Source organism: Hermetia illucens, chromosome 2 (genome assembly GCF_905115235.1).
Source record: "Hermetia illucens chromosome 2, iHerIll2.2.curated.20191125, whole genome shotgun sequence".
Classification (NCBI taxonomy): Eukaryota; Metazoa; Arthropoda; class Insecta; order Diptera; family Stratiomyidae; genus Hermetia; species Hermetia illucens.
This window is the reverse complement of record NC_051850.1, coordinates 96,933,121-96,959,223: the sequence shown is the minus strand read 5'-3', so window position 1 is coordinate 96,959,223 and position 26,103 is coordinate 96,933,121. Positions and strand designations below refer to the sequence as shown.

Here is a 26,103-nt window from a genome sequence, read left to right as displayed (position 1 = left end):
CAACACGTGGTCAATTTGGTTGAAAGTGTTCCCATCTGGGGAAACTCACGTATGTTTGTGGACCACTTTCCGCGCAAACCAGGTACTTCCAACAACCATTTCGTGTGACACCGTTATCATTTGTATTTTGATGTAAACTATGGGAGCGAACGTATCGCCTGAATACGGGCTCCGTCCCTACTTGGCTGTTAAAATCCCCAAGTTGGAGGGTTCGTTCTACTGCCTCGTAGACGGTATCCTTCTCCGACTCTGCAGTCTGTTCTGTAGGGGCATGCACGTTAATGAGGCTTACGTTTCTAAATTTGCCTGCCAAGCGCAGAGTGCATAGCCTTTCGCTTATGTTTTCAAAGCCAATAGCAACAGGTTTCATTTTTTGGCTGACTAAGAAACCTACACCGAACAAATGGTTTACTTTACGGCCGCTATAATATCTGGTGTAGAAACTCTTCTCCAGGAAACCGATCCCTGTCCAATGCATCTCTTGCAATGCTGTTACATCAGCCCTATATTGGGACAGGGTATTGGCTAGCTGCTTGGCAGCTCCATCTCTGAACAGGGAGCGCACATTCCATGAGAAAATGCGCAAATCGTTATTCCTCTTTCGTTGCCGGGTCGGCGTTGTAAAATCCATCCAGTCTGTGCCTACCGCCGGTTCCGGTTGGGTAAACCTGGAGGCCAGCGGTCACCACGTGGAGGTGGAAATAGGGTTTGGTAGTAGAGCTGTTGGTGTTGGTTCAGTAGGCGTTTCCCAGGTTTTATGCTCCATCGTGAGTACCAATCAAGGAGAACAAATATACAAAAACTTAACAGACAATACAATCTAACTATGCCCAAATTTAGCAACATTACCCATCAAACAAATCACATACTCACTGATATTCAGATAAATCAAAATTTAGATTTCATTAAAGCAGAATTAGAGAAAATAATGGATAACATAAATTCAGCACACACAGGTATTATGACTCGCTCATTACTTTCCCACAACGAAATACATTACATTACATTCTCCCAATTAACACAAATAGCAATAAGTGTACTAATTAAGGAATTAAGGAAATATTCGTATTAATAATAAATGTACCAATCTTAACCCAACTTTGACTTACATACCATGTTAGACAAATACCAAACAAGGAAAATCAAACTTTAAATATAAGCATAAAACCTATAATTCAATATCATGGCGAATATTATCAGCCAAAGAAACACGTTAGAAATTTAAAAAAACAAAGTAGAATATCCAACAAAATACTGCTTTGTTCCAGCAAATAATGTTACTCAAGTAGAAGAAATAGAGAAAAGACTTCTCCTAGTAATTAATGTAAATGAAAAAATTAATCAAAATTGTAACGAGAAATTGTACAAGTTAGAAGATACATATATCATAAAATTTCAAAATTGTCAAATAAACGTAGCTAAACGAACATACACTCAGTCTCTTTTAATCCTTGATACTTTTATAAATATAACTAATTTACAGCCCGATGTTAACATTCCTCAATTAAAAACTTAAAGACATAAGAAACTTTGAAGCAATCCAAGAAGTAAAGTATTACCACAAATAAAATACAATAACTTTCAGTATAATTATAATTATTATACTTTGCATAATTACCAGTACTTTCATATACGTTTATAAAAAAAATAAAGAAACATTAATTAAAATTAATAATGTATTTACCAAAAATCCTTTAGAAATACCCTTACAAAACTTTGAGGACAAAGTTCAGTCAAAGAAGCTCTGCAGATTCGATCGTGCCACAATACGTAGAAGTTAAGAAGATGCTTAGTATGCATCTTTAAAAACGGTAGAAGTAAGAGAGACTAGAGTTAGTTTAGTTTAGTTTTGGAAATCAACTCGTGTCAATTAAAGACAATGAAACGTTTTTAGAAAGTAAAAACTTAGGTTTCAAATTGTTTCCGCGGTTGGAACCGCCTTAAGGGGGTCATCCCGTGTGTCGGATCCGCGGAATTGAATTTTTTTTGTGGCATCGATTGTATCTAGATATAGTGTAGGGCGTATATGGGCAAAGTGTTTTTTTGATATTCGAAATCGTTCGGAAATTATAGTGTTAAACACGTAATAAGTCACATGCCAAATTTATGTCGATCGCCGTAATAAAGCTCTTATTTATCGGTCCGAATGACGTCCGAATGTCTACGCTAAGAGTACAAGAATTGAAGCCAAGGCTGCACATGTGTTTCTTCAAGAAACCTAAGGTTTATGGATTAGGTATAGCAGATTAATGGTTAGTAGTGATTTTATGGCTAAAAACCACATCTTACTTTTTAAATACGTTTTTCTCGAAACCGCATATTGAAAATCGGCTGCCACCATAGCCGAAAATCTATCCAACGAAATTCTTTAAAATTTTCAGGACTTATTCAGAACATATTTCCACGGTCCGCAAACTAAGATAATTGCGATTCATTCGGTAGTTTTTTTATTCATTCGAAAAAACACCAAAATTCACCAAAAAAGTTTAACACCGCAACGCGGACTGTAGTTAAGTCTGTCCATTAACACGCCGTTCACTTTTTTCTTTAAGATGATCATAGCGCCCTCTAGCGTGGCAGCAACACCTTTTTTGGGGGTGGGTGCATAAATTGCTCTGTATTTCAATAACGGACTATGTTATCGGGCTGGAAAATTACTATACACGCTCAAGATATTAGTAAATCTATGGTGAAAAATTCGTATCTGCACCTTTATCCAGTTCTTCACAAAAAATTTCTAAAAAAAGCGAAAAAACGGCCTTCACACGGAGATGACCCCCTTAATTATATTTTTTCACGTTTGACATTGGTGAAAACATAGCTCGCCCGACATCATTTCGCACCTTTATATTTTTATGAGTAACTTGCAAGTTGCCGGTCTACTAAAGTTTCTCGGCCAGAATTGTGACGTCATAAACATGGCGCGGGCTTTTCAATGATAATTTCAAACTAACAGGTTTTTTCAAAATCGGTCGTTTAGAGATTTATTAGATTGCACTGTAGAAGCGATTCCGTCATTAACGAAAATAAGGGGGGGGTCTACTAGCATTATGGTTCCCGCCTTGTTTAGAATATTGCTACTCCCCATAACATCAACCTATCATGCGATGTTAACTTCAACTCCTATAAAACAAAAAGGCAATAACGCTACAATAAAGTATGTCGAGACCAGTTAGAAGCGTACTCTAAAATTCGAATTTCTTTCGTTATTTGATTCAAATTTCAGTCGCCTATAAAGGATCGTTATCGTACAAAAAAAGAAAACTTCACTATTTTCAAAAATGTATTTTCTGCTTCGCTTTAATTTCATACATCTTTTGTTCTTATTTTCCTCATTACATGATATTAGTTTATATTACAATTTGGCCTATTTTTGTATAATTTTTCATTATATTAAAGTGATCAATTTAATAGATTCCCATGATTCTACTTTGTATTTTCGTTTATTTATCCCTCCTGTTTTCTCCTGGTCACTGAAATGTATTATTTTCTCATCTCTTTATTCTACACATTCAATTCAATTCGAATTGATTTGGAAATAGTCTTCATCTAAATAATAATTTAACCTTTGTTGGAACTTAGATTAGATTTGATCATGGTTGATAACTTATCTGCAAAATGCTATTACTTGTCTTCATTCACTAATATTAATAGATAAATGTACTTACTCCGAAAAAATGTTTACACTATATTCAATTCGCCCCTACAGTAATTGTATAAAGTTTTCGTCTCACTTTAATCCTAATCACGCTTTTAATATAGAATTTGTTTTTTTTTTTCAGATTTCTCTCGTTTTTTACAGTTCACACTTTTAATAAATTAGTCATGTAATAAATATTGCAATAAAGGTCTAAATTCAGTATCGTGACAATGCATCCTATTCTTGTAATAAACCGAATATCAAACATCTCTTTTCCCATTCTTCACAAACAAGTAATACATTCAGAATGACTTCCTATTCGCAGTAACAATAAATAGCAATATCGAAGTTCAAACAATTTGTGTCTTATTGGCTATAACACTAATTCTTCTTTAGCTTCACGTGCTAAATAATTTTGTTTTTTTCATCTCGAAAAAAAGACTGCGGTAATCTCCGATACTTTAATAACAAGCCGTTACTTGAAACAGTGAATCAAATTTAGACACCAGCGCCACGTTGGTTGAAGTTAATGTATAGATTTCGCCATTATAATATAGTTCATTAATTTGACCTTTCCCACTATTTATGTTAGAAAGGCCTTTTTCCCTTTAAATAACAGAAAACACTGCACCAGCCAGACGACCAACCATAAAAGAAAGAAATCAACATTTTCGATCATGCTCTAAAGCTAAAAAAGCAAAAATTTTCAAAACAATGGATGAAACTCAAATCTGGCTTTCATAATTTTGTTTACAAATCATAAGATATGCCAAATGCCTTGGTCAGCATACGCTATTTTTGAACAGTCAGACGGTCATTTGGCTTTACTATTAGTTTTCGTGCTCCCCGTGGTTGTCCCTAATTGCCACTTAATTGACTGGCGACAATGTTGAAACGTAGGCCATAATTATTTCAACAGAGTAAAAAACTTAAACTTAACTTAAAATTCGTTATGCGTTTCCATCAACCCTTTATAAGTAATTTTGTTATACTATCAATTTAAAATGGTAGAAACAAAAAAACTACGTATCGAAAACCGTTCTTCTGTTGGATTTCCATTTTGTAGCTAGCAAAAAACACGGAGTTTACTATACAATGTTTATAGTATTGGAAAAAAGGAACTAAATGGAACAAGATCAGGCAAGCGACAACTCACATCATTGGGGTAGTATTGAATCATTGGGAATTAAGTCAGGGCAAAATTCAAGTATCTCCACGGAAGCCGATGCTATTACATTACCTGCAAGTGTGGACAATAGTATAAATCTTATTGAAAACGTAAGTTATCCGGCCGTAAATAAAAAATATCGTTCTCGTTCCTAAACTGTAAGACCTCAAAGCTTTCGACGTTTTGAAAAGCAATTTTGTGGTTACGTCTTCTATAGAGCAACTCTATACTATCGGTTTACTATCAGTCTAGCATCAATTCAATCTGCAATCAGTCAACCGCACCACAGCAGACTGACAGATTCTATTTGAAGTTTTGAATAATTTTCGTCAGACTGGCTCATCAGCCCATCAGCCATTGCATTTGCACTATCAGACAATGAACTCATTGTGTAAGGTTGCTCATACACATGGAAAACAATACATACTACTGCATCTTGAATTGCGGAAAAACACGAAAACATGATGACGATTCAGTGATATTATGGGCATAGGTCATTTCATGGAACGGTAGATTTAGTTTCTCTAACTAACGACAACGTAACACAGATACATGGGCCTTTCCATAGGAAAATGCACCTTGCACCAAAGGGAGAGTTACGGGAAATTTTGAATATGAAGTTGGAAGTCAAGTACTAGATTAACCTCCACTGAGCCCGAACCTAAAGATCATTTGAGTATGCTTGGACGTATATAAAGTGTAACCATGGTGTTGACGAGCGCTATGCTGACCACATTGCCTCCTACAGTGTACCGTTACCGTCTTGAATGAAGTGATCTAACATACTTCAAGGCCCTGATCCAATATGGATTGTTGCGCCAACGATTATTATTATATGGTGTTGACGCTAAAAGAGATGTGAGGGAAGTTAGGGGGTGAGAAAAGCGGTTATTCACAGCACTATTAATAAAACATTTCGCTTAGTAATCTGTTTTTTTTTTTGCCTTTTACATAAATTGTTAATAATTGGTATTTATGGCCAATTCTGAGATACATTATTTTTTTGTTCTGGTCCCTCAAATGTCTTCAGTACTCTCTATACAACCACAGAAATAAAAATTTATTTCACAAAAACACTAACAGTAAAGCCAAAGAGGAAAATATAGAATCCAGTTGACGAAAAATAGCGTACGTTGAAATAAGATAGTAAATGCCAGGTGCTATATCACGCGTATATTTATGTAGGTTTATTAATTTTACATGGATTTTCAAGTTGAGAGAGACGCTAACAAAACTCATAAGTATTCAAGGCAAAAATGAAAATCTAAAGACGAGCGAAAAACAAATTTAGATCTTCAAGATACAGGTACTACCCAGGGTTCTCAAAGTAGACTTGTCAGTATGCAGGATATGTATATGTTCCAGTGATATAGTATCATCTAAGAATTACTGTACTCATTGAATTTAAGCTTAGAATGAATTTAATAACGTGGTAATTAGTGAACTTTAATTTCAATTTTTCACTCTTAGGCTTACTGAAGGCCGTTACATGAATAAATGCCTTCTCCTTTGAAATTGTCTCAGTTTATAAAATAGATTTTTTTTCGAAAATCAAAACATTTATATAATTTTAGACAATATTCCTAGTTTCGTTCACGGCATGTTATACCCAGCAAGTCTCAACTGTTCGCTATATACCACCTTAAATATATTGTTGAATTTACTATTCTTTATAATAGAAAGTTTGAGTCGGAATTGGGGAGAGCCACTGGCCTGCAAAATCAAAGAAATTTGAAGCTGTAGTTCTCATAATATTTTCTTGATTCAAACCAAGCAAAAGTACAGCATTCTGCATACGCGCTCAAAGTTACAAGGATTATCAGGGAGCCTTTTCAATAGCATACCGGCGGCTACACGACAAAAGTTCTGTTTTTAGAATAGATAGAATCGTTGAAGTCTAATTGCTTGGCACTTGGTGTTCACAATAGGTAAAATCCGACATCTGGCAAGATTGTGATGAAAAAAAACGAATAATTATTTATTTTTTTAATTTTTAGAGAATAACTATTTCAATGGAACAATTTGAAAGTACCCATTTGCTCAAAGGCCCCTAGTTCACAAAAATCATTTCCACTTAAGTCTTTAAATTCCCGTCTTGGCAAACTATTGGTGAAACTAATTTGCTAGAATACGCTGTATCCACTTTGCATAACAAACACCCAATAAAACACATAGTCAAGCTTGGCCGTCGTTTCATGATTTTGTAAGATATGTCTCCCCAGAGTTCTTCACTACGATTCGAAATTATCTTTAAAAAAAACTATAATCAAGAGGACATTGTTTCCGAGAGTTTTGTCTAACGAAAAATGAGAGGTACAGATGAAAAACTAAAAATAAACACACTATGGTTAATTTTCTATTTAAAAAATATTTTTCTTTTTTATTACTTTAATAATTTTTAACAACTGTGCCCATGATCCTCTATGGTGTTTGCATAGCTAGGCAACATCCTGCGACCATTAAATACATAGTTGTCCCTTGTTAGTATAGAACATATCATTGATCAAAAACCATACTTTTTATTTTGATACTCATAAGAAAAAGAACATCGGCAATGTTCCACTTAAAACGGCATATTAAAATTAAACTATGTATACATTTTGTACATCGAAAAATTTTCAATTTTTTTACTTTCTATTTCATCTAATATAAATTAATCGAAAATAATAAAATAAATATGCATTAGAAATATAACTGCGTCGTCTGGTGCAACAAGCCAAACTTGACTTTAATTGTTTGAAATGATTTGTTTGCACTTAGCAAAACAGATTGAATCATTCCCAGAAGAATTGTGTACAACAATTGAAGTAATTGCTATTCTACGCACGCAAAACCAATCATTTCATTGTTTCCTTAGTGTTCGACTTGTTTCTGTGTGTGTAGTGTATATTTGCGTGTCATGTCATTCCTTCACTTCCATGACATTTCCATTTCAATTTCTCTACTTTGCCCTATTATACTGCTTTATAAATGTACGCTACATCATCATATGTACACACCTAAAAGCGCTATATTTTATACGATAGATTAAAAAATGTTTTTAGACATTTCATTAACTCGACACTTACGAAATTTTAAATAAACTTAACATTAATTTGTTTCTTTATTGATGGTCAGTGGAGTACTGATAAATATTCAATCTGCTTCTGTAGTTTCCCTAACTGAAATACTCAATTACATAAGTTAATTCTGAATGTAGCGTTATCAAGTTGTATACGTACGAACATAACATCTTCACATAAAAATCTAATGCACAAACACTTCGAAAATCATATGTAAAATGTAGTAATTTGTTTATCATAATTGAACTATATGCAATTATTGATTTTTAATGGTTTATACTTTACTTATAAATTATTTCTGTACTTTAAGACTTATTTGTATTGCAGTAATTGTCAATAGAATCATTTACAATGCCTGTAGTATATAATAAATCTATTTCACTATTTATATAAAATATACTTTTGCTTTAAATCTTATCACTATTTCCTCTATTCAAACTTTCACTAAATGTAAACTTGCAAATATAAATTAAGTTCCTTTTGCGTACATTGTTTCTTTTGCATTTGAATAATTTAATTCATATTAAACGAATTAGCGTTGACTTATGTCTATTTTGTCATATCTTAGATTAGTTGTGGGTTTTTGGATGTTAAGCTATTACGGCCTATGGTATATATATACACACTTAAACATATATATATCAATTATCTAGCTTTAAAATATATTTGTAAAAATTGTATTACAAGACTCGTCTTCTCCCGTCTGTCTATAACGTCTACTTTTTATTTGCTTTTTTTGTAAAATTTTGTATTTATACATTGAGCTAAACGAAAATAATTATCGAAAGAAACTAAACAAAATACAACGAGAATCTCATTTTTGATTACTGTCTCTTTATGTGGTAACCTAGCATTAAATGATTAGAAAACCCCTAAAAACAAATTTTACGATTGAACTGTTTTTGTAGCCGATTTGCTGAAAGTAATAAATCCCTGGAAAATCATGACTCAATTATTGGTCTCCTTTGGCTTTTTTTCACTAAAGGTTTGCTTCTTTCGCAGAATTATAATGCATTTTACGTGCGGTAGATTCATTTTCGGATTTAACCAACTGTGGAGCAAAGCCCGTGGCCGCTGATCAAAAATTGCCTTTTCCTTAATCGATCAATACGCACGGTATCGTTAGATATTAATCAATTAAACATAAAGCAGGATTGCAGTAACAGAAGTAGAATCCGAAAAAATATATCAATATTCTTAAGGGATAGTATTTGGTTATCATGTGACGTAACAAAGACGGGATAAATTGTACGTTTTACTAGAAAAACTACTATAGCCTTCCTGTAAAACAAGGATTCAATATTCTTGACCCAGAAATCATCATCATGGTTGTGAGCTTTCGGAGCTAATTCTCGTCATTCAAAACACCCTGGAATATAATCCAGTATAGACGATCGACGATATTTGAAGCATAGAGTGAGTCACTAGAAAGGCACTGGCTACCAAAACGCAAAATAAGAACTGTGATATCGGAGGGAGACTTATTGGGAAGACTGACGAGATATTTAGCTGAACTGAATTTTATATTTGAAATTTTGGAAGATAATCTTTATTATAGTACTTTGTTCAATTGATAACCTGCAAGTACCAGAAGACGCATATTAATGAAGACTGGAACGAATAGACGTAACGGAAAATGTGCTCACTTGTACAAAATCCGGAAAGCGAGATGTGAAGTGTTTTCAAATAGACCAACTACTACCCAAATTAAAGATTTCTCGGCTATATGCGTACACTGACTTTGTACGCATGTGTGAAAGACATAATAATCGACCCCTATATTGCTCGAGGGATTTCCTACTTATCACTATTGAGAAACTATGATTCAATCTTCTATTACCTTCAATCCTCTAGTTGGTCATTGTGATAATCATATTTTCCTATGTTATCATCTAAAAATATACACTTATATCTGAATTCAAAGTAAATTGCTGTCTGCGTAAAAATTTGTTTCTTTTCCATGCTTGCTTGGTGTGTATAAAATACAAATTTTGCTTACTTCCTGTCTACGGGGCGACTTAAATATTATACCTATTAAAATAGCATCTAATATCACAGACATTATGAAAAGAGGTCTTAACAGAGCCCTCGTTTGTTGTATTCAGTAACTAGGTATTAAAATTGAATCCACCTTGATTTTAGTATTCCTTCTAAATACCAGAACACGTTATACCCCTCTCAACGCAACCATCTCAACATAACCCTTACGCCATTGACGCCGCCATATGATACAATTGCATCAGTACTTGTACATTTATAGGCAAACATGAAAGGCGGTCGTGTGTGTTTGAGTCCATGGCTAACCACGAAAGAACATTATAACCTTCCAAAACGTACCTAAGGACATCGGCAGTGAAACTCGAGTCGAGCGGATGATCGGTAGCTGATGAGTGATTTTGAATTAGCGGGTCATCACTTGACTGTTGTATTGCAGATACGTGCAGATGTAATGCTGTTTTCAGAAATACTGGACAAACATTTTCCATGTGAGGGCACGATGACCAAAACCAAGGAGGCATGGGACCAGTTGGTGCTGTTGACACTAAGTAGCCTAACGCCAAAGGCTGTTGGAGCACTGTTCCGACCTGTGAATGGATTTACCATAAATTTTCATATACTCATACTGGATATAATAATATAAATTTGCGCATATTTTCTACGTTAGTATCAGGCTACTATAGTAACAAAACCTAATTCGTATTTTCTGTAACGTTAATTTTCAAAACCTAAGCAGGAAAGTTAATTTGCAAATATTGGTCTCCATACTTTGAAATACTTTCATAGTTTCCGGCAAGAGAGCGAAAACAGATTTGAACATGTTCATAGCTTTCTGATATATTTCCAGAAAGCTTCCAAATATGGGTTGTATCTAATATATTTCGTATTAAATTAGACGCTTTCGTTATTTTCAATTTGAGCTAGCAAATACCTGCGACTTTTAAGCATAAGATTTTTTATAAATTAGACGGGATATGGTTTATAAAATGTTTTTATGTGACGCAAAATTTAAATATATTGATCATCGAACAGTGAATTTCCTATAGAACCTCTCAAATAATTCCAAATAAAAAAAACACTCCTGATCGAATTTCCACCCAAGAAATTGTCAAACAAGAAGCAAATGTATGTATGTATTTATAAACACTGTGTAACAATTGCCTAAGTTCAACGTAGTTTATAATTTTTCTATTTTCTACTTAGCTTTTTCTTCATACAGACAAAGTTAAAAGTTATGAAGATAACGCGAAGAGAAGATTATTTTGGGGAGACTTTTCACAGTCAGCAATTTTCTTTGTATTTTTTTTAGTGTACTAATTCGAACCAAACGAAATTGGAGCAATGTAATATATAAAAACATTCGGCAAAGGACCGCATTTACGGATACTTCGCTTACTGAGGAATCTCGACGCAGAGTATATGGTGAAATTATACCAGAACGCATTGTTGAAATCTGCTAGATCATTGTATGGAGAGGATCTGAGCGAATAGCTTTGGCAAAAGGATAACTATCCCAAACAACATCGCCGATTGTGTAACAATATTCAAATTTCAAATAAGATAGAAGTTTGAAGAATCACAAATTGCCGCATCTCTGCACTGACAATAACTGCACTGCATGTTTCTTGGTCATTCAACTTAAAAAAATTCAATGGTTTATTATCGTTGTACCTTAACATTTGTTTTGCAGATTATCTAAATTCGTCTTTAAGCTTAGATAGATAGATAATGAAAAAAGGTCATTGGTTCTTAATTCAGTACGATGCAATATATGTGTGCTTCATGGCTTTAACAATTTTCCCTTGAAAACCGTATTATTTCTAAAATAGGGTTTACTTCATCTTCAGGGAATATTTAAAAATACGAGAAAAGTAGGTTTTAAGTAAATTAAAAACATCAAAAATAGTATTTCACGCACGAAGCACATAACTATCATGAATACATACCTCTTCAATGTCTTGTGCATCATGCATATTTCTCAACGAATTGAAAGCATTTCCTCCAGTTCCGGGACTTTGCCGACTGCGATTATCTTCCATGCACCCAGGGCTGCCATGATTTGAATTTCGTTCCGGACTTTGTTGCATTGGTTCTGATGACAGAAAAGACAAGCGTTATTGTTTGTAGAATATAAGAGCAAGACTTAAATCACCTTCCCAATCGAAAATGTCACCCATTGAATTTACATCGCCAATTTGTTCATCTTCCTCGCCAAAATCGAATATCATATCATCATTTTCCAGACCATTTATATGTGTTTCATTGAAAGCTCGTTGATAAGACTGTAAGAAGAGTTCATTTACTCCTTATTACTCATATAACTTGTGTGCAATCAGAGTCAATCAAAAATCACGTGATTCCTCTCTTGCATATAAAATTTCAAATTCCAAAATTTCATTTTCTTGCATCCAGAAAGCATATATTTCTGCAAACTTTGGCTAATACATATGTACCAAAGGCACCAAATATACGATTTGTGGAAATCAAGTTTGATATGAATTTCAGAAAGGCAACATACCTGACTCACAGCACTGGTCGGAAACACCAATATGTGTGTGCATGTTACATCCTGCGGAGTCGATAGCGGGTTTTGCATGGAAATTTGACTGAAGCGTTCATCTGGTGTAAACTGATCTGGCATAACTCGGAAGTTTGAATCTGGTTCTAGGGTAACCAGGCAAGCGCTCAAAATACTTGGCACCTGATGAGGCGATAAAATCGAACATTGCTTGCAAATGTCCTTCAGTTCTTTTGAAACTTTCTGAAGGTTCTGCTTACTCAAGAGCCAACTCCATGACTTTAATTCACCGTGACCTATTCTTCCGATGCGCCCAATTACCAGACGCCAAGGTTGCATAGTTCGAGATATTATCCCCAAAATGAAATCCATTAACTTTCTCAGCCCTAATCGTCGAGCAGGCGCATGGCGGCGTCTACGTATATTAGGAATGTCTATATTGATCGTAATGGTTTCCATTAACTCGCCACGCTCGTCTGTTGCTGATGCGAGTAACCAACTCTGGTCTTCCGACAAGCAATAATTACAATACATAACTGAGTATTGTTGGTCAATATTTTTCAGGCGGAAAGTGTCAGTTTTATCCGATTTTTCATGGATGGGGGCCAAGATATACGGTGGTGTGTACATCTTGTACGCCGCTCGATTCTTCTCATCCTTGCTTTTGAGAAATAGTTCCATATTTGCAGCTGTACCAAATCCCGTCAGACTTTTCACTTTGGCTGAATGCGCAAGATAACGACGGCTTTGCGAAAACACACTCAATGAAAGGGCTTTCATCTCATCGCTAGATCTTAATCTGCTACGATTGCGTCCCAACTCCAAAACCGATTCTAATGATATAATCTGGAAATTAATATTGCTTCGGATCGCCTCTGGAACTGTTGCTAGTAATTCAGAGTAGCTCTTTAGCAAGGACAAACAAGAAGCCCTTTGTAGATCGTGCGAATCCGAACCTATCGTGAAGGGGTCGATGACATATATAACAATAACTGGTGGATTCACATCATCGTCGTGACCGCTCAGAGGGTCCAGCACAGTCGCGTTCGCAGGTGTAGATGTGCTGAGATTGTCACGCTGCGTTTCTGTTTCATTATCACATTTCGGAGTACTGGGTGCCTTATCACTGCATTGTGATTGCGAGTCGGGAGTGTTTGGTGGTGGCATAGGACTGGGTAATGGACGATCTTTCGACAAATTCGAATTTAAATCCTTCGGTGGATCAAGAAGACTTCGATCACCTGGTATTCGTGACAAGTAAGGCACCAACATATTTTGAAATGCATTCACATATAACTTTAATTGTTCTATAAATTTGCTTTCAGATCCGGAATTTTGAGAGTTTTCGTCCGATGAAACAGAATGTTCATTACCAGCTGATGAATCGCGATTATTTCGACATCCCACTTGCAATATTCCGTCCCATCCTTTAATTGGGGTATGTCGTCCTAATTTGCACATTTCGTAGGTTGTGCTCAATTCTTTGAAGAAACCACGAACCCTGGAGACAACATAATCATCCTCTGGACTCACTACCAGATAAACTACATCTCTAGGATATGCAAATGGTTCCAACATCAGTTTATCCCAGTACTGAATAGCATAGGGTGCAACTGACAACCAATCCTTCTCATGTCCAACAATCAAAGACGGAATTGGCTGCGGTTCACACTGACCCACACCACGACCTGCCAGCATATGAAACTGACGCCAAGTGAGAGGCCCTTTCACAACATATGTTGCTTCCCAACGTTTCCGGTTTTTACTGTGGAAAGCATTCTGCAGCAGTGGTTGCATAGAATTCATCATTCGGATGATGTCCTGATTATTGCGCGTTCCGTCAGCCATCATATACGGCCACTTATGTACACTTATATTATTTTTTTGTACTCGATATGCTTCTACATCCATTCGATTATTCAAGCCCATAGAAGACTCATACGCTATTCGCCCTTGCTCGATAGCTAGACAGGTAACATCATTCGCATCAGCAAATTCGAGTATGTTCAACTTGCGAATTAATTCCGATGTTGCTGTTCGCCGCTTATATCGTGTGATTGTACGTTGAATTGAACTACTAGAGGATTGTATAATTGTACATTGATCCCGCAACAAATCCATCACTCGTTGAGCAATTGCGCTATCATTTGAATTAGAATTCTCATCGCTGTTTATACAGCCCGTATGCAGTAGAACAGAAAGAATCGATTTCTTCTTATAGAAGCCAGGATCTTCAGCCATTCCTGTGATTTCCATTTCATCCTCATAGAACAAACCTGAACGATGCGCTAGCCTCCGATTAACAACCGCACTGAAACCACACCGGCAGGTTATAGGATCTTCATCAACATAGCCGGTTTGATGTTGGTTTCCTATTGCTCCACTTCCAACGGCAGATGGTGAATCAATCCCTCCAAAGGCACTTAAACTCCGCATGCTGCTGTTTCCGCCTGCGCTCATAGCATTTTGTTGATGCAAGCCCGGAGGTACAACACCATTACTTACGGCAGGATTGAAGCTCGTGCCTGGCAATGAGACGTACAGACCAGAGTCGGCGCCTCTAATATTACCAACGCATTTCTGGGCATCTGCATTACAAACGCATAATGTACAACTATCGAAATTGTGGTCTCGGAAAATGTTCAGCTCAGTATCATATAGTAAAACATTGACTAGCAATGAGTTCGCCTCTGGCGCCCGTGTTGTGGTTGAAGAAGGCGTTGGCGGCTCTTGTGAATTAAATTGCTTATTCAAGTATGAAGAAGTGGATGTGTCAGGACTTGACACTGCCAATTCGTAAGGCGGCGGTGGCGGCTGGACAGGCGTACGTCTGTATGAATGACTTAGTGGGCTACCACCAGGAAACGCAGACATTTGTTGTCCTGTTGCCGGAGAAATCGGTGATATGGTAGTGCGCGTGGCCATCTGCTGCTGGAGCATTGCTTGCGGTCCTCCATAGTTGAGCAGAGATGCCGAGGGGGGCCGTGGCAACGGATTTCCACTGAACATAGGTGGCAGTTGCTTCTCGCGTTCAATCATTCCAAGCCCCAAATTATTTGGATTGTTTCCACTAGAAATCATAGCCCCTACGTTGTTAGGAGGAATATTGAGATGCTGGTGATGTTGCTGCTGCATTTGCATTTGCTGGATAGGTTGATCTTGCTGCTGTTGCCTCGGGGGCGGTTGTTGCCTGGCTGTTGGTTTATATATTGTATTCGGCGGGATCGTAATCGGAGGCATCGACTGACTTGGTAGATTTGTTAGAGGGGCGTATTTTGAAGAACTGGCCAAGGTGTAGGTCACCGGAGGTATAAACACATAAGACCAATCCTAAGGCAGAATGAAAATCGATTAGTAACAATTATATATAAAGGCTGCTTCACTTTCGCAAGTTACCTTTATAGGCTCTCCCGGAGGACTTCCAAAATCCACGTAAATTTCTTGCTTTACTCTCGTTTCTAGCATATCGTTCATTGGAATATCAGTCATCCCTCCACTGCATGGGCTAGAGTTCGGATGATGTTCATGACTTGGTGGCGTTGGAAACATGTGAGATAATTCTTCTGGTCGTAAGATACCCATACTAGAATTATTCGTACAAAGGGGTTTTTTAAGTTCCTCCATACCACAGCCGCTTGATTTGTTGGATCCTGGTGGCGTCTGGACTTGCAACTGAAAGAATAATTCAAGTAGGGACAGTGCAAAGGTATAAAAATTAAACATCTCACAGCGTCATCGGTTGAGTTATCGTCAGAATTGTCAAAAATCTGATCTGGTATCTCGCAGGTAACTTGCAGGCCTGCACTTGTGAATAAGTTGTCATGACCATCTTTGTCTTTAATTTCTTCAACTTCCTTTTTGATTTCATGAGCTTGTAACATGCAAGTGTCCTCTGATTTCACCGAACCAAATGCATCTGCGATGTGATCCTTTAAGGCTGCTTCATTTCCAGCAGCTGAAGTTCCGCCAAATAGCAAGGAGGACGGAGAAAACATAGGCGAACTTGCATGAGGCTGTTGCTCATACATCTCTTTTAACCGCCGCTTCCGATTCCAATGTGGCAATTCTTGTGTTTTGTCATTCGGCTTTAAATTTTTAACCAGGAGATTCATCCTACAAGATTAAATACATAAGTTAACTGGAACAGTTTATGACGATTATAATTTTAAATCCATTAAGATAAGTTTGAATTGTAGGTATAGAACACATATCACATCTATCCAATGTTAACAGAGTAGACATTAGAATGCTCAACCGTTCAGTGTGCATGAAACTTTGATCTGCTTATTTTTCACGAATCAGTGTGTCAAACTAAAATGGAGGTTATTTTGAAAACTACGCAGAAAAGCTGGTAGTAATTTCAATTGTACATGCGAGAAACCCTTTTTTTATAGAAATGAACAGTACTTTTGTACAGTTTGCCAAGGTAAGATTGCACGGAACGTGTTAAGACATCACTCGGGTGAAGGTAAGTAAACGATTAATACAATTTAAATCAATATGAATAGCGGCTAGTATTTACCAGGCTTCCATTTTTGAGAAGTTGTATAGTAAAGGGTGTGAGGTGGTCTCTTCATCGGCACAATTTTCGTATTCATTAATTTGTAGCCTTGGTCTTTTTAATAATGCCATAAAATTGTTCATAGCCGCCGTGTTATTCGCCATAGTGCCCATCCCGTTGTTAGGTCGATGGTCATTTCCACTGCTTGCTACCGAGGTGGGCTCAACTTTCTTCACAGGCCCCACACTATCCGGACAAGAGATTCCTTCTGCCGACTGAGGGGGCTCCACACTCGGATTCTGCTGTATGTACGGGGATGCCGTTACACTTTTGTTGTCATGCTGATCAGTCGGAGTTGGAGCAGGAGTATTTTTGTCTAAATGATCAATTGGTGTCAAAGGTTGGATTGTTGGAACCGACGTTGGGGGCCGAGGCGACGCAGCTAAAAGCTGTGAATGAAACACTGTGTTATTACTTATTTATTTTGACATTAGATTTTCGAGAATACCTGGTCGGTGGGTGGTACAGATGTCGGTTGTGATAATGTAGAGTTTGGATGCGGCGACGGCCCAGCACTGCTAGGCGAACCAACAGAAGGTACAGCCATTGAGTCTCCTATAGAGTGTGGGTTTCGAGAATATGTAGAAGCCCCGCCACCTTGTGGCGTCCCGAGATTACTTGGTCTGTAATGAAGTGAACAAACAGCTATATAGAAACGCTATAAGATAAAAATATGCGCGTTCAATTCCGTACGAAAATTATCTTTCCACAGTTAATATTAGTCTTTCAATCTTTACAGTACGTATGATGAAACGTCCTTATCTTCAATGATACCAATATACCACAGGCAATGTATGTGTGTACACAAATATAAGTTGAAATACAAACTTTCCTACATGATCACCACAAGCCGTAATTCAATCCCATGCAGCATATTTTACAAGGTAATCAAGTCTTTCAGCGCACTACCCAATTAGTAATGAACTGAACTTTGAAAGCTACATTCCCGCCGCTGACGTCTTCGCCTACTTTCCTAGTAATACAGCTAACAACAGTAAATATGTAACTTCTTCTTATTATATTATTTAAGACCGTCTTTAGGTAGTTCACAAGTAAAATACCAAATTAAAAGCATTTCTCATCACTAGTTTTTTGGAAGCTATCCAAAAAACATTTATTTGCAGGTCATGGAAATTCACATGGTTAGTGACTCGCGCGATTACGTAAGATTATATGTACAAAGGATTCAAATTACTTTAAAGATATACAAAAGTGCGTTTCTTGTGAAAAAGATTAGAAATAAATAAGCTGACCCCGTTATCTTTCAAAAGAATCATCATTTTCGAACTACGCTATTAATTTCCTTTTCGATTCCGATTGTTCCAATAAATTGAGTATGTTAGACTTGGAAACACCAGTATATTAGCAAAATGAAGAGTAGTCGGATAAAGTACTGCCGATAATTGATGGTTGCAGCCAAACCCATATATATTTTGCAAGCGAAGGGGTATAGGAGAAGTCAATTTCTTCGTAAACTGAACAATTCGAAGAAACTTGCATATTAAATTGATTGTGGAAGATGCACATTAACGCCGTTCAAACAGAAAGAAAAGTGAAGTCTGCATGGAATTTACCTAAGCACCAAAATGTCACAAAATGCACTGCATGATCAGACAAGAAACTGATGAATGTATTCCTCTTCTAGACCCAAAAATTCTAATAATTAATATGAAAATAATGAGGAGACTTAAAAATGTTAAGCTTGTTAACGAAATGCGTGAAAACATTGTGTGTGAAATCCAAACAAAATGAAATCAAATAAAAATAACCGGTTCAAGTAAAACTTAAAAAGTAAATACTTTAGTTCTTAGTTAATAAGTGGCCTTAAACGAAAGGTAACATTTGATTTGATATTAGGACACAAACCTTTGATGGGAAAAGGTGTCAAAAGAAGCGCCAATACTATCGCCAGTTGATGGATTGCCACCCATATCTTGGGAGATACCAACGTCAGATTGTAGTTGTCCTTTAGTGTCAACACTATCTTTTTCAGAAATTTTCGAAGATGAAGACGAGAACGATGAAATAGCAGTAGATCTGCTTTGGGAGTGATTCTGTGGCGGTTGACTGGCCAAGCTTGGTAGCTGTCGCCTATGAAACGGCACTCGATTAGCTCGAGAAGAAGTCTTCTCAGCGCGGCTGCTGCTGGCGCCACCAGATTTGCTACTGCCACTGCTTGCCGATGATGACGTAATTCCACAGCTGGAACTCGCACGGTTTCCTCCATTCGATTTTCTACACCTGAAAGCCAATCACGGCCCAATATGGTAGTGAAGTGCATATTTCGTTAAAAATTATCAGACTTAAGCGATATGTTACACTTAAATAACCCGATATCAGCACTTAATTTAACACGCACACAATAAAATACCTTGTGTAGCCTTTATTACTCCGCACGGAATAACGGAACATCGACCTCAATGGAAAATGCTTTCGGAAGGCATAATAGTCGCTTTTCATGAACGCAATGGAATTCGCAAGAGTTTGTTTTCGTCCCAACCAGACCCAATTATTAATATACCTTTTCACTTTGAATAATCAACAACAATCCTATAGAGCACTAATGCTCTTAAACAGACTGAAACCCATTTCAATATATAGAACGGTGTAGTAATTTGAGAAAAGAGCGGATATTTTTTTTCAACCAAACATTTCCGCTCATAAGCAGCTTTTATTTGGTATCAAACGGAAGATTAATTAAAATTATCCAGAAACAAAGAAATATAATATGCATGAAACGCCTATTTAGAAATCTCAAACAACAACACATTCGTCAATAATCTAGTTCATGCTTTACTAAATTTTGAAACTTTTATCCAAAAAAATAAAACAGTCAGAACATCGAAGTTCCACAGCTCATTTCAATTGGAATGGTCGGTCTACATCGATCTGGTCCCTATCGAAAGTTTTATTCGTGATCACACGATTCTTTCCGATTTGCTTATAGCCACAATTGTCGTATGCACAGAAATACCAAACCCAGAGAGAATACAAACCAGGATTACTAGATTCCACCTAGTAATCTTGGCTTAGGCATACATTTGTCAACACCCTTCATAAGGTTTGAAATATTGTTAATAACGGAAAATTTTTCCCATTATCTGACACTTCTCCCATAAAATACTACCTTGGAATCAACGCATAGTATATCTTTGAAGGGTGCTATCACCGGACAGCGAATCGGCAAGCCATAGAAGAACCAACCTATCAGTTATGTTTATTTAATTTTCTCCTAACACAATGTAATGGTACGGCCGCTGACATAGGAAACAAAAGAATTGCGTCATCCGCATTAGAAATTACATCCAATTTAATGAATGAATGAAACGGAATTTTAAGCTAATTTATAAGCAGCTCTTAATTAATAACCGCAATATGAAAAAAACACGATTTTAACTAACCCTTATCTGTATAGCTTACGGTTATAAGAGGTTAAATATCAAAGCATCGTCTGTAGGACATTGAATGGAATGAAACCCTGTCCTCAAGAAATGTATCTGTTTATCTTCCAGCAATCGCCAGATCAATGGGGCCTCTTGCCATTTCATTTGAAAACCTGCATCGATTTTCATTACCGCCGAAATTAACCTCTGGTAAAACAGTAATGCCTACGAATCTTCATTGCAAGAATTGAATAGCAAACGAAACATTTATAAACTCAATACGAAAAGGAAACTGCGCGATTGCGCTAAATTTTCTCGATTGATTGGTGGACAATGATTGGCAACGTATAAGAACAAGGAGATATTGTTTGACCTAATAAATATCACAAATAAGTACTCACTTCGTACAGGAACATGTTGTCTTCTGTGTAGGATCGAAAAAATTCCAAATATTGTTGTTGTTGGAACTATTGCTAATACTGCCGCCATTATTTACCAGTGATCCGGATTGTCCCAAGTTACAGTTGGCAGAAGCTGTAGCAGGATTTGTTATACAATCCTGCCAAACACTTTCTGGCAGTAAAGTTGCAGCGGGAGGTGGAGAATGTATATAAGGTAATGGGAGTTGCTGACGTTGTTGCTGCTGCTGCTGTATTAAATAATTTTCTGACGATGGTGGTTTAAGAATTTGTTGTTGCGGTGGCGGCGAAGCTTTTGACTCTTCTTTTGGTGAACAATCAACATTATCCAATTCTGTTGTCAGTACGTATTTCGAGGGGTACCTCATCTTCACTCCACCTGAAAATGAAATTCAATCCTCTTAGTATAACACAAATTAACCTTTCTATCAAACTAGGATTGTAAACACAAATACTCATTTATATATAATTAGCTAATTACATTTATCACGTAAGGTACATACCTGTAATGATTTCAACCATTTGAGGCAGGTCCGCATTTTCTTTATTGCACAAGGGATAAAAGCAACACCAATCCCTTAGAAGTTTATCAGTAGCCGGATCTGAAGACTTGAAGCTATTGCCCGTCAGAGTTGCTGCCAAACCAAAGGGTGCAAGTATTACAGGTTTTAAGCGTACATCGCCGCTACCCTGAGCTGCCGCAGCTGCTTCCGCCAAATATTCTGGAGAAAGAGGTCGTACGGCAGGATGTTCCCGCAAGTCCATCGATGCGCACACCGTGCTTTCGCCATGGACGAAAAATGCAAAGGAAAATGATAGATGATGTGAACTGGAAGGAATATTTAGAAACAAAAATTAGTCCAAAAGAGCAATCACTTTTATATTTATTGTTTTTGTACACCTTAAACACGACAACCGTTACAAATCTTCCCTTCTTTATATAATAATGATGGCGCAACAATCCAGACTGGATTAGGGCCTTGATTCAAGATCGTAACGGTACACTACAGTACACTGTAGGAGGCAATGTGGTCAGCATTGCGTTCGCCCGAGATTATTACCCTGATTTGACTCAGGTACTCATTCACAGCTGAGTCAACTTGTATCCGACATCCAATCACGATTACAAATCCCTCTGCCACCAGTGAAATTTGAACTGCGACCTTCCGCAACGACAGCAGAGCACTCTAACCACTTGAGCCATTCAAACACTTGCCTTCTTTATATCTAAATGAAATCAATATCAAATAATCTTATGCCATAACCAATATCTTCCCAGGTAGGGTTTTCCACACTCTTCAGCCTCTCCTCTTTTTTAAGGTTGTACGTGAAACAAAACCTAATTAAAATGGATTCAATTTCTGTCTGTCCGTCTGTCTGTATGTCTCTCTGTCTGTCTGCCACACACGATTTATTCGGAAACAGTTGAACCAATTGTCACGAAATTTGGTGAGAAAGTGCGATCTGTGAACCCCTTTACATATTGTGTTGAGTTTGGAAGGGCAAAAATTTTTTTCACAGAATATGGTCGTGTGGTGTATTCCAATGAAAGGATTCGATTAGTAATTTTCGAACCTGATCTTATTCCTTATATTGGGTGAAATATAGGGGAGGAAGTGCTCAAAATGTGTGTCCCAAAAAGTGAAACAGGTCTCGTTCTCAGAATCTACCCAGCCGAAAAATCTGAAAAAAATCACAATAGTGCATCTATACGAAATCTAGACCCCAAAATACACCCCATTTCAAAAGCTGCTCAAATAAAGTTAATAGCATATTACTATATTTTATAAATTTACCTGAAAACCCCCCTTAATTTCATCCTAGAAGTACAAGATACACTGGTATAAGGAATTATATAAGGCACAACTTTGGAATTTTTGAATTAAATCCAACTATTATTAACAAAGTTAATGCCGTTGAAACTTCCACATTTTACGAAAATTTAGGTGTATGACGTTATCATCATGTAAAGTGAAGTTATTTGAATGGCGCCGTCCATGGACATATTTTAGTTTTTCTTTTTTAGTTTTTTTTAGTTATCTGTATTTCAGTATCAATTACTCGAAACAGACATGTGTATGTATATGTATGTACTAATTTAGTTTGCGGGTTGTGTCCAATAGGATAGACATGTGTGCGTTAGTACCAGTGGTATTTACTTTGAGTATATATTTTTATGTTTTGTGCACGGGGTAAAGTGAAAATGCGTAAAGATGCGTTAGAGCAATTTGGATGTGCCACTTTTGCTTATTTAGGATTAGCACATTATTGATGCATGTACATATGAATATCCGTAGTTTAGCATGTTTAGCTATGTACGGATAACAAACCACATAATATGAACACAAAACCTTTTACCCGAAGCGCCCAGCTTCCGACATCCCGACTTGCTTTATAAATGCCACGGCGATTCTCAATAGAACTCATGTTGTGAAACATAGTTTGCCAATTTATGAAACCGACTTCATTTACTAAGAGCCAAGCTTTTATCAACTTACTGAAATACTGTCATTGCATGAACCTAAAGTTTTAATATACAATGCTGGAAATATAGTAAGAAACGGTGAAAAAGAAAACAGGAGGTTATGCTTTCCTTATAATCAACAATTTTGGTAGTCAGATGTTTGTAACAGTAGAATGTTATTCTACTAGGAACTGTCCTAAGGTCACCCATAAGTGAAATGTAAATTATATAAAATTTGCGAAATTAGGGGATTTTCCTGGTACCGCGCAATCAGGATTTTTACGATTGAGTCAAGGAGACAACACATAGGAAGGCCAATCCAAGACTTAAGGGGAACGCAAAAACCTTACAACGACGACTTCGTGTGGTTGCAAGGTAGTATCCAATTTAAGCCCAAGGTACTTTTGGCGTCAGTGAGCCGACGGACGACTCGTGCGAATTGCCGCTTGCGATTTCAATGTACAATTAAAATATCACATCGCCGAGGCTCGTTGTGATGACAGTTCACGTTATCCGAAATTCTATAGCGATTTTGATTTTCTGCAATTAAGACATGCCGCTGAAAGCAAACCTACATGAGCCGTAATTTCGACGAAAATCTCACTCAGTTTTAACGAAAGACCACCAAAGTCTATCGCACCTCGTCTGGGCCAAAATTCATTTTCCATAGCTTACTTTCGACCTGAATCGCACCCTTTTGTACATTGTCGGCTCGCTCGCTGTTATTGTACCTTGGGCATTACACGATACGCTTTGCGCAAATTTTGCACGGATTAAGGTGTCGGTATGTGCATGGCGCCTATATGAATGGCTTATGTACGTGTATCCATATAATAATAATAATCGTTGGCACAATAATCCATATTGGATCAGGGCCTTGAAGTGTGTTGAGCACTTTATTCAAGACCGTAAGGGTACACTACAGTACACTGTAGGAGGCAATGTGGTCTGCATTGCGCTCGCCCGAGATTATTACGCTGATTTGACTCAGGCACTCATTCACAGCTGAGTCGACTGGTATCCAACGTCAAATCACGATACAAATTCCACTGCCACAAGTGAGATTTGAACCGCGACTTTCCGTACGACAGCCTTGTGCTCTAACCACTCAGCTATCCGGACACCATGTTTATCCATATGGCAAGTCATAAACTACTATATAATTTGTGAAAGTAACGCAACATTTTTAAGATGGATTTATTATTCTGTTAAAAGAAAATCGCACCGCGTCCTTAAGGAACTGTTGTGCCCAAGATGGATTTAGGAATAGCTGTAAAAATAAGTATTCCTCTATTGTATTTATTCTTCGATTGACTTTGACAAATTTCACACTTAGCTCACTCGTGCTCACAGCCACGTGGCCGCACACCATCCCGTACACTACCTCAAATCAATACCTGTAAACGTAGATGCGCACAATAAATATGCGCACTTTAGGAAGTTTGGTCGACGCACTGTTCTAGCGCAACTAATTTACCAAGATATTAAAGGTAACTTTCGCTAGTTTATTGCAGTTAGATTAAAGGGCTCGCCAAATAGAAAGCGGATTATCCGGACGGACTGTTCGTCGCGAATTCTGCATTATGAAATATTGTATCATCCTAATCAAACAGCAAGCGGTTTACCTCGGCGGACCAGTCTTGTCCGCGGCGTACTGTGGACTCATGAAAAATGACAGAGTTCGCGACGGGCAGATAGAAGTACTTCTTCATCGGATATCATCTTGGAAACAAAATTCGCAGCGGTGTACATTTAATCACTCTTTGCATAAAACTAATCCGTTTGACATCACCGCCGTCGCAGATCCTCGCGGGCAGTCCGCTTTCTATTTGGCGAGCCCTTACGATCGTTTCCGAACGGACAAATACCGAACTTCACATTCGTAATAATAAACCTCATTGTGAGAAAGCGTTTTTAGGGAAAATCTGATCGTGGAATTCCAATTCCAATTAGATGTTAACTTAAATGCAGTTTTTTTCAAAGGTTTTCATGTCCAGAGAATAAAACAAAACAGGTCGGAATACCTAAAGCGCGAAGTTCCTGTTGTATGTGCATCTTATGTCTGAAACTTCTACGCACATTTTTCTATCCGTATATAGCTACAAATCCAACATATTCCTTCATATTTTTCCAAACCACAGGAGATATGTACATATTACAGCCATAGATATTATCCTCACCCTAAACAATAAACAAAACATATATAAATTGATCGTACCCATATTTCCGAGTTACTTCGTGCACAAAAGGATGCATGCAGGGATCATATATAGTGCATACATTAAATACGACTGATTTAATGTACAAATATATCTACCTGACACTACCCGCAAACTTCATTAGCATGCATATACTATATACCTACATACATACACGTCTGTTTGGAGTAATTAATGTTCATATGCACATGACCAGAAAACTAAAACAAAATAATTTTTTGCGCCCCATTCATATGAACTCACTCCCTTGTGGTATTGACGAACTGATATTTGATGATGACGTCATACACGTTTTAGAATGCACGAAATGCACAAAAATTGCAAAGTTTCACCCCCTATAACTTTGTTACTGATAGTTGGATTTTTTTTGCCAAGTTGTGTATTATGTTATCCCTTACAACAATGACAATTTTTATACTTCTGGGATGGACATAAGGGGGGTTATCGGATGAATTTCTAAAACCGGAACTGGAACCGGATGTATCTTGAGGCCTAGATTTCGTATAGATGCATTACTTTGTTTTACAAAATTTTCGTGATAATCGGTCTAGCCGCTTCCGAATAAATCCGGTGTGACAGACAGACAGACGGACAGATAGACATTGACTCGATTCTAATAAGGTTTTGTTCTTTGTAAAGAATCTGGACAATCGAATAAGATTGCTCGGCTA

At 37.2% G+C, this 26,103-nt stretch overlaps 1 protein-coding gene across 2 annotated transcripts in view; it reads right to left on the bottom strand.

Moving 5' to 3' along the window:
• Positions 1-3,269: 3,269 nt before the first annotated feature.
• LOC119648095 (mediator of RNA polymerase II transcription subunit 13) overlaps positions 3,270-26,103 on the bottom strand; it is an 82,838-nt gene continuing 60,004 nt past the window's right edge. Inside the window, exons 5-15 of one of the 2 annotated variants that reach the window (XM_038049593.1) lie at positions 21,253-21,578; positions 20,732-21,128; positions 18,814-19,188; positions 17,396-17,570; positions 16,909-17,336; positions 16,115-16,499; positions 15,783-16,058; positions 12,387-15,716; positions 12,021-12,150; positions 11,815-11,960; positions 3,270-10,455 (exon numbers count right to left, since the gene is read on the bottom strand). In XM_038049593.1, coding sequence (XP_037905521.1) covers positions 10,075-10,455; positions 11,815-11,960; positions 12,021-12,150; positions 12,387-15,716; positions 15,783-16,058; positions 16,115-16,499; positions 16,909-17,336; positions 17,396-17,570; positions 18,814-19,188; positions 20,732-21,128; positions 21,253-21,578 — 6,349 coding nt within the window. In that variant the 3' untranslated portion in view covers positions 3,270-10,074. The remainder of the gene's footprint in view (positions 10,456-11,814; positions 11,961-12,020; positions 12,151-12,386; positions 15,717-15,782; positions 16,059-16,114; positions 16,500-16,908; positions 17,337-17,395; positions 17,571-18,813; positions 19,189-20,731; positions 21,129-21,252; positions 21,579-26,103) is intronic. The other variant, XM_038049594.1, reaches the window with a different exon arrangement.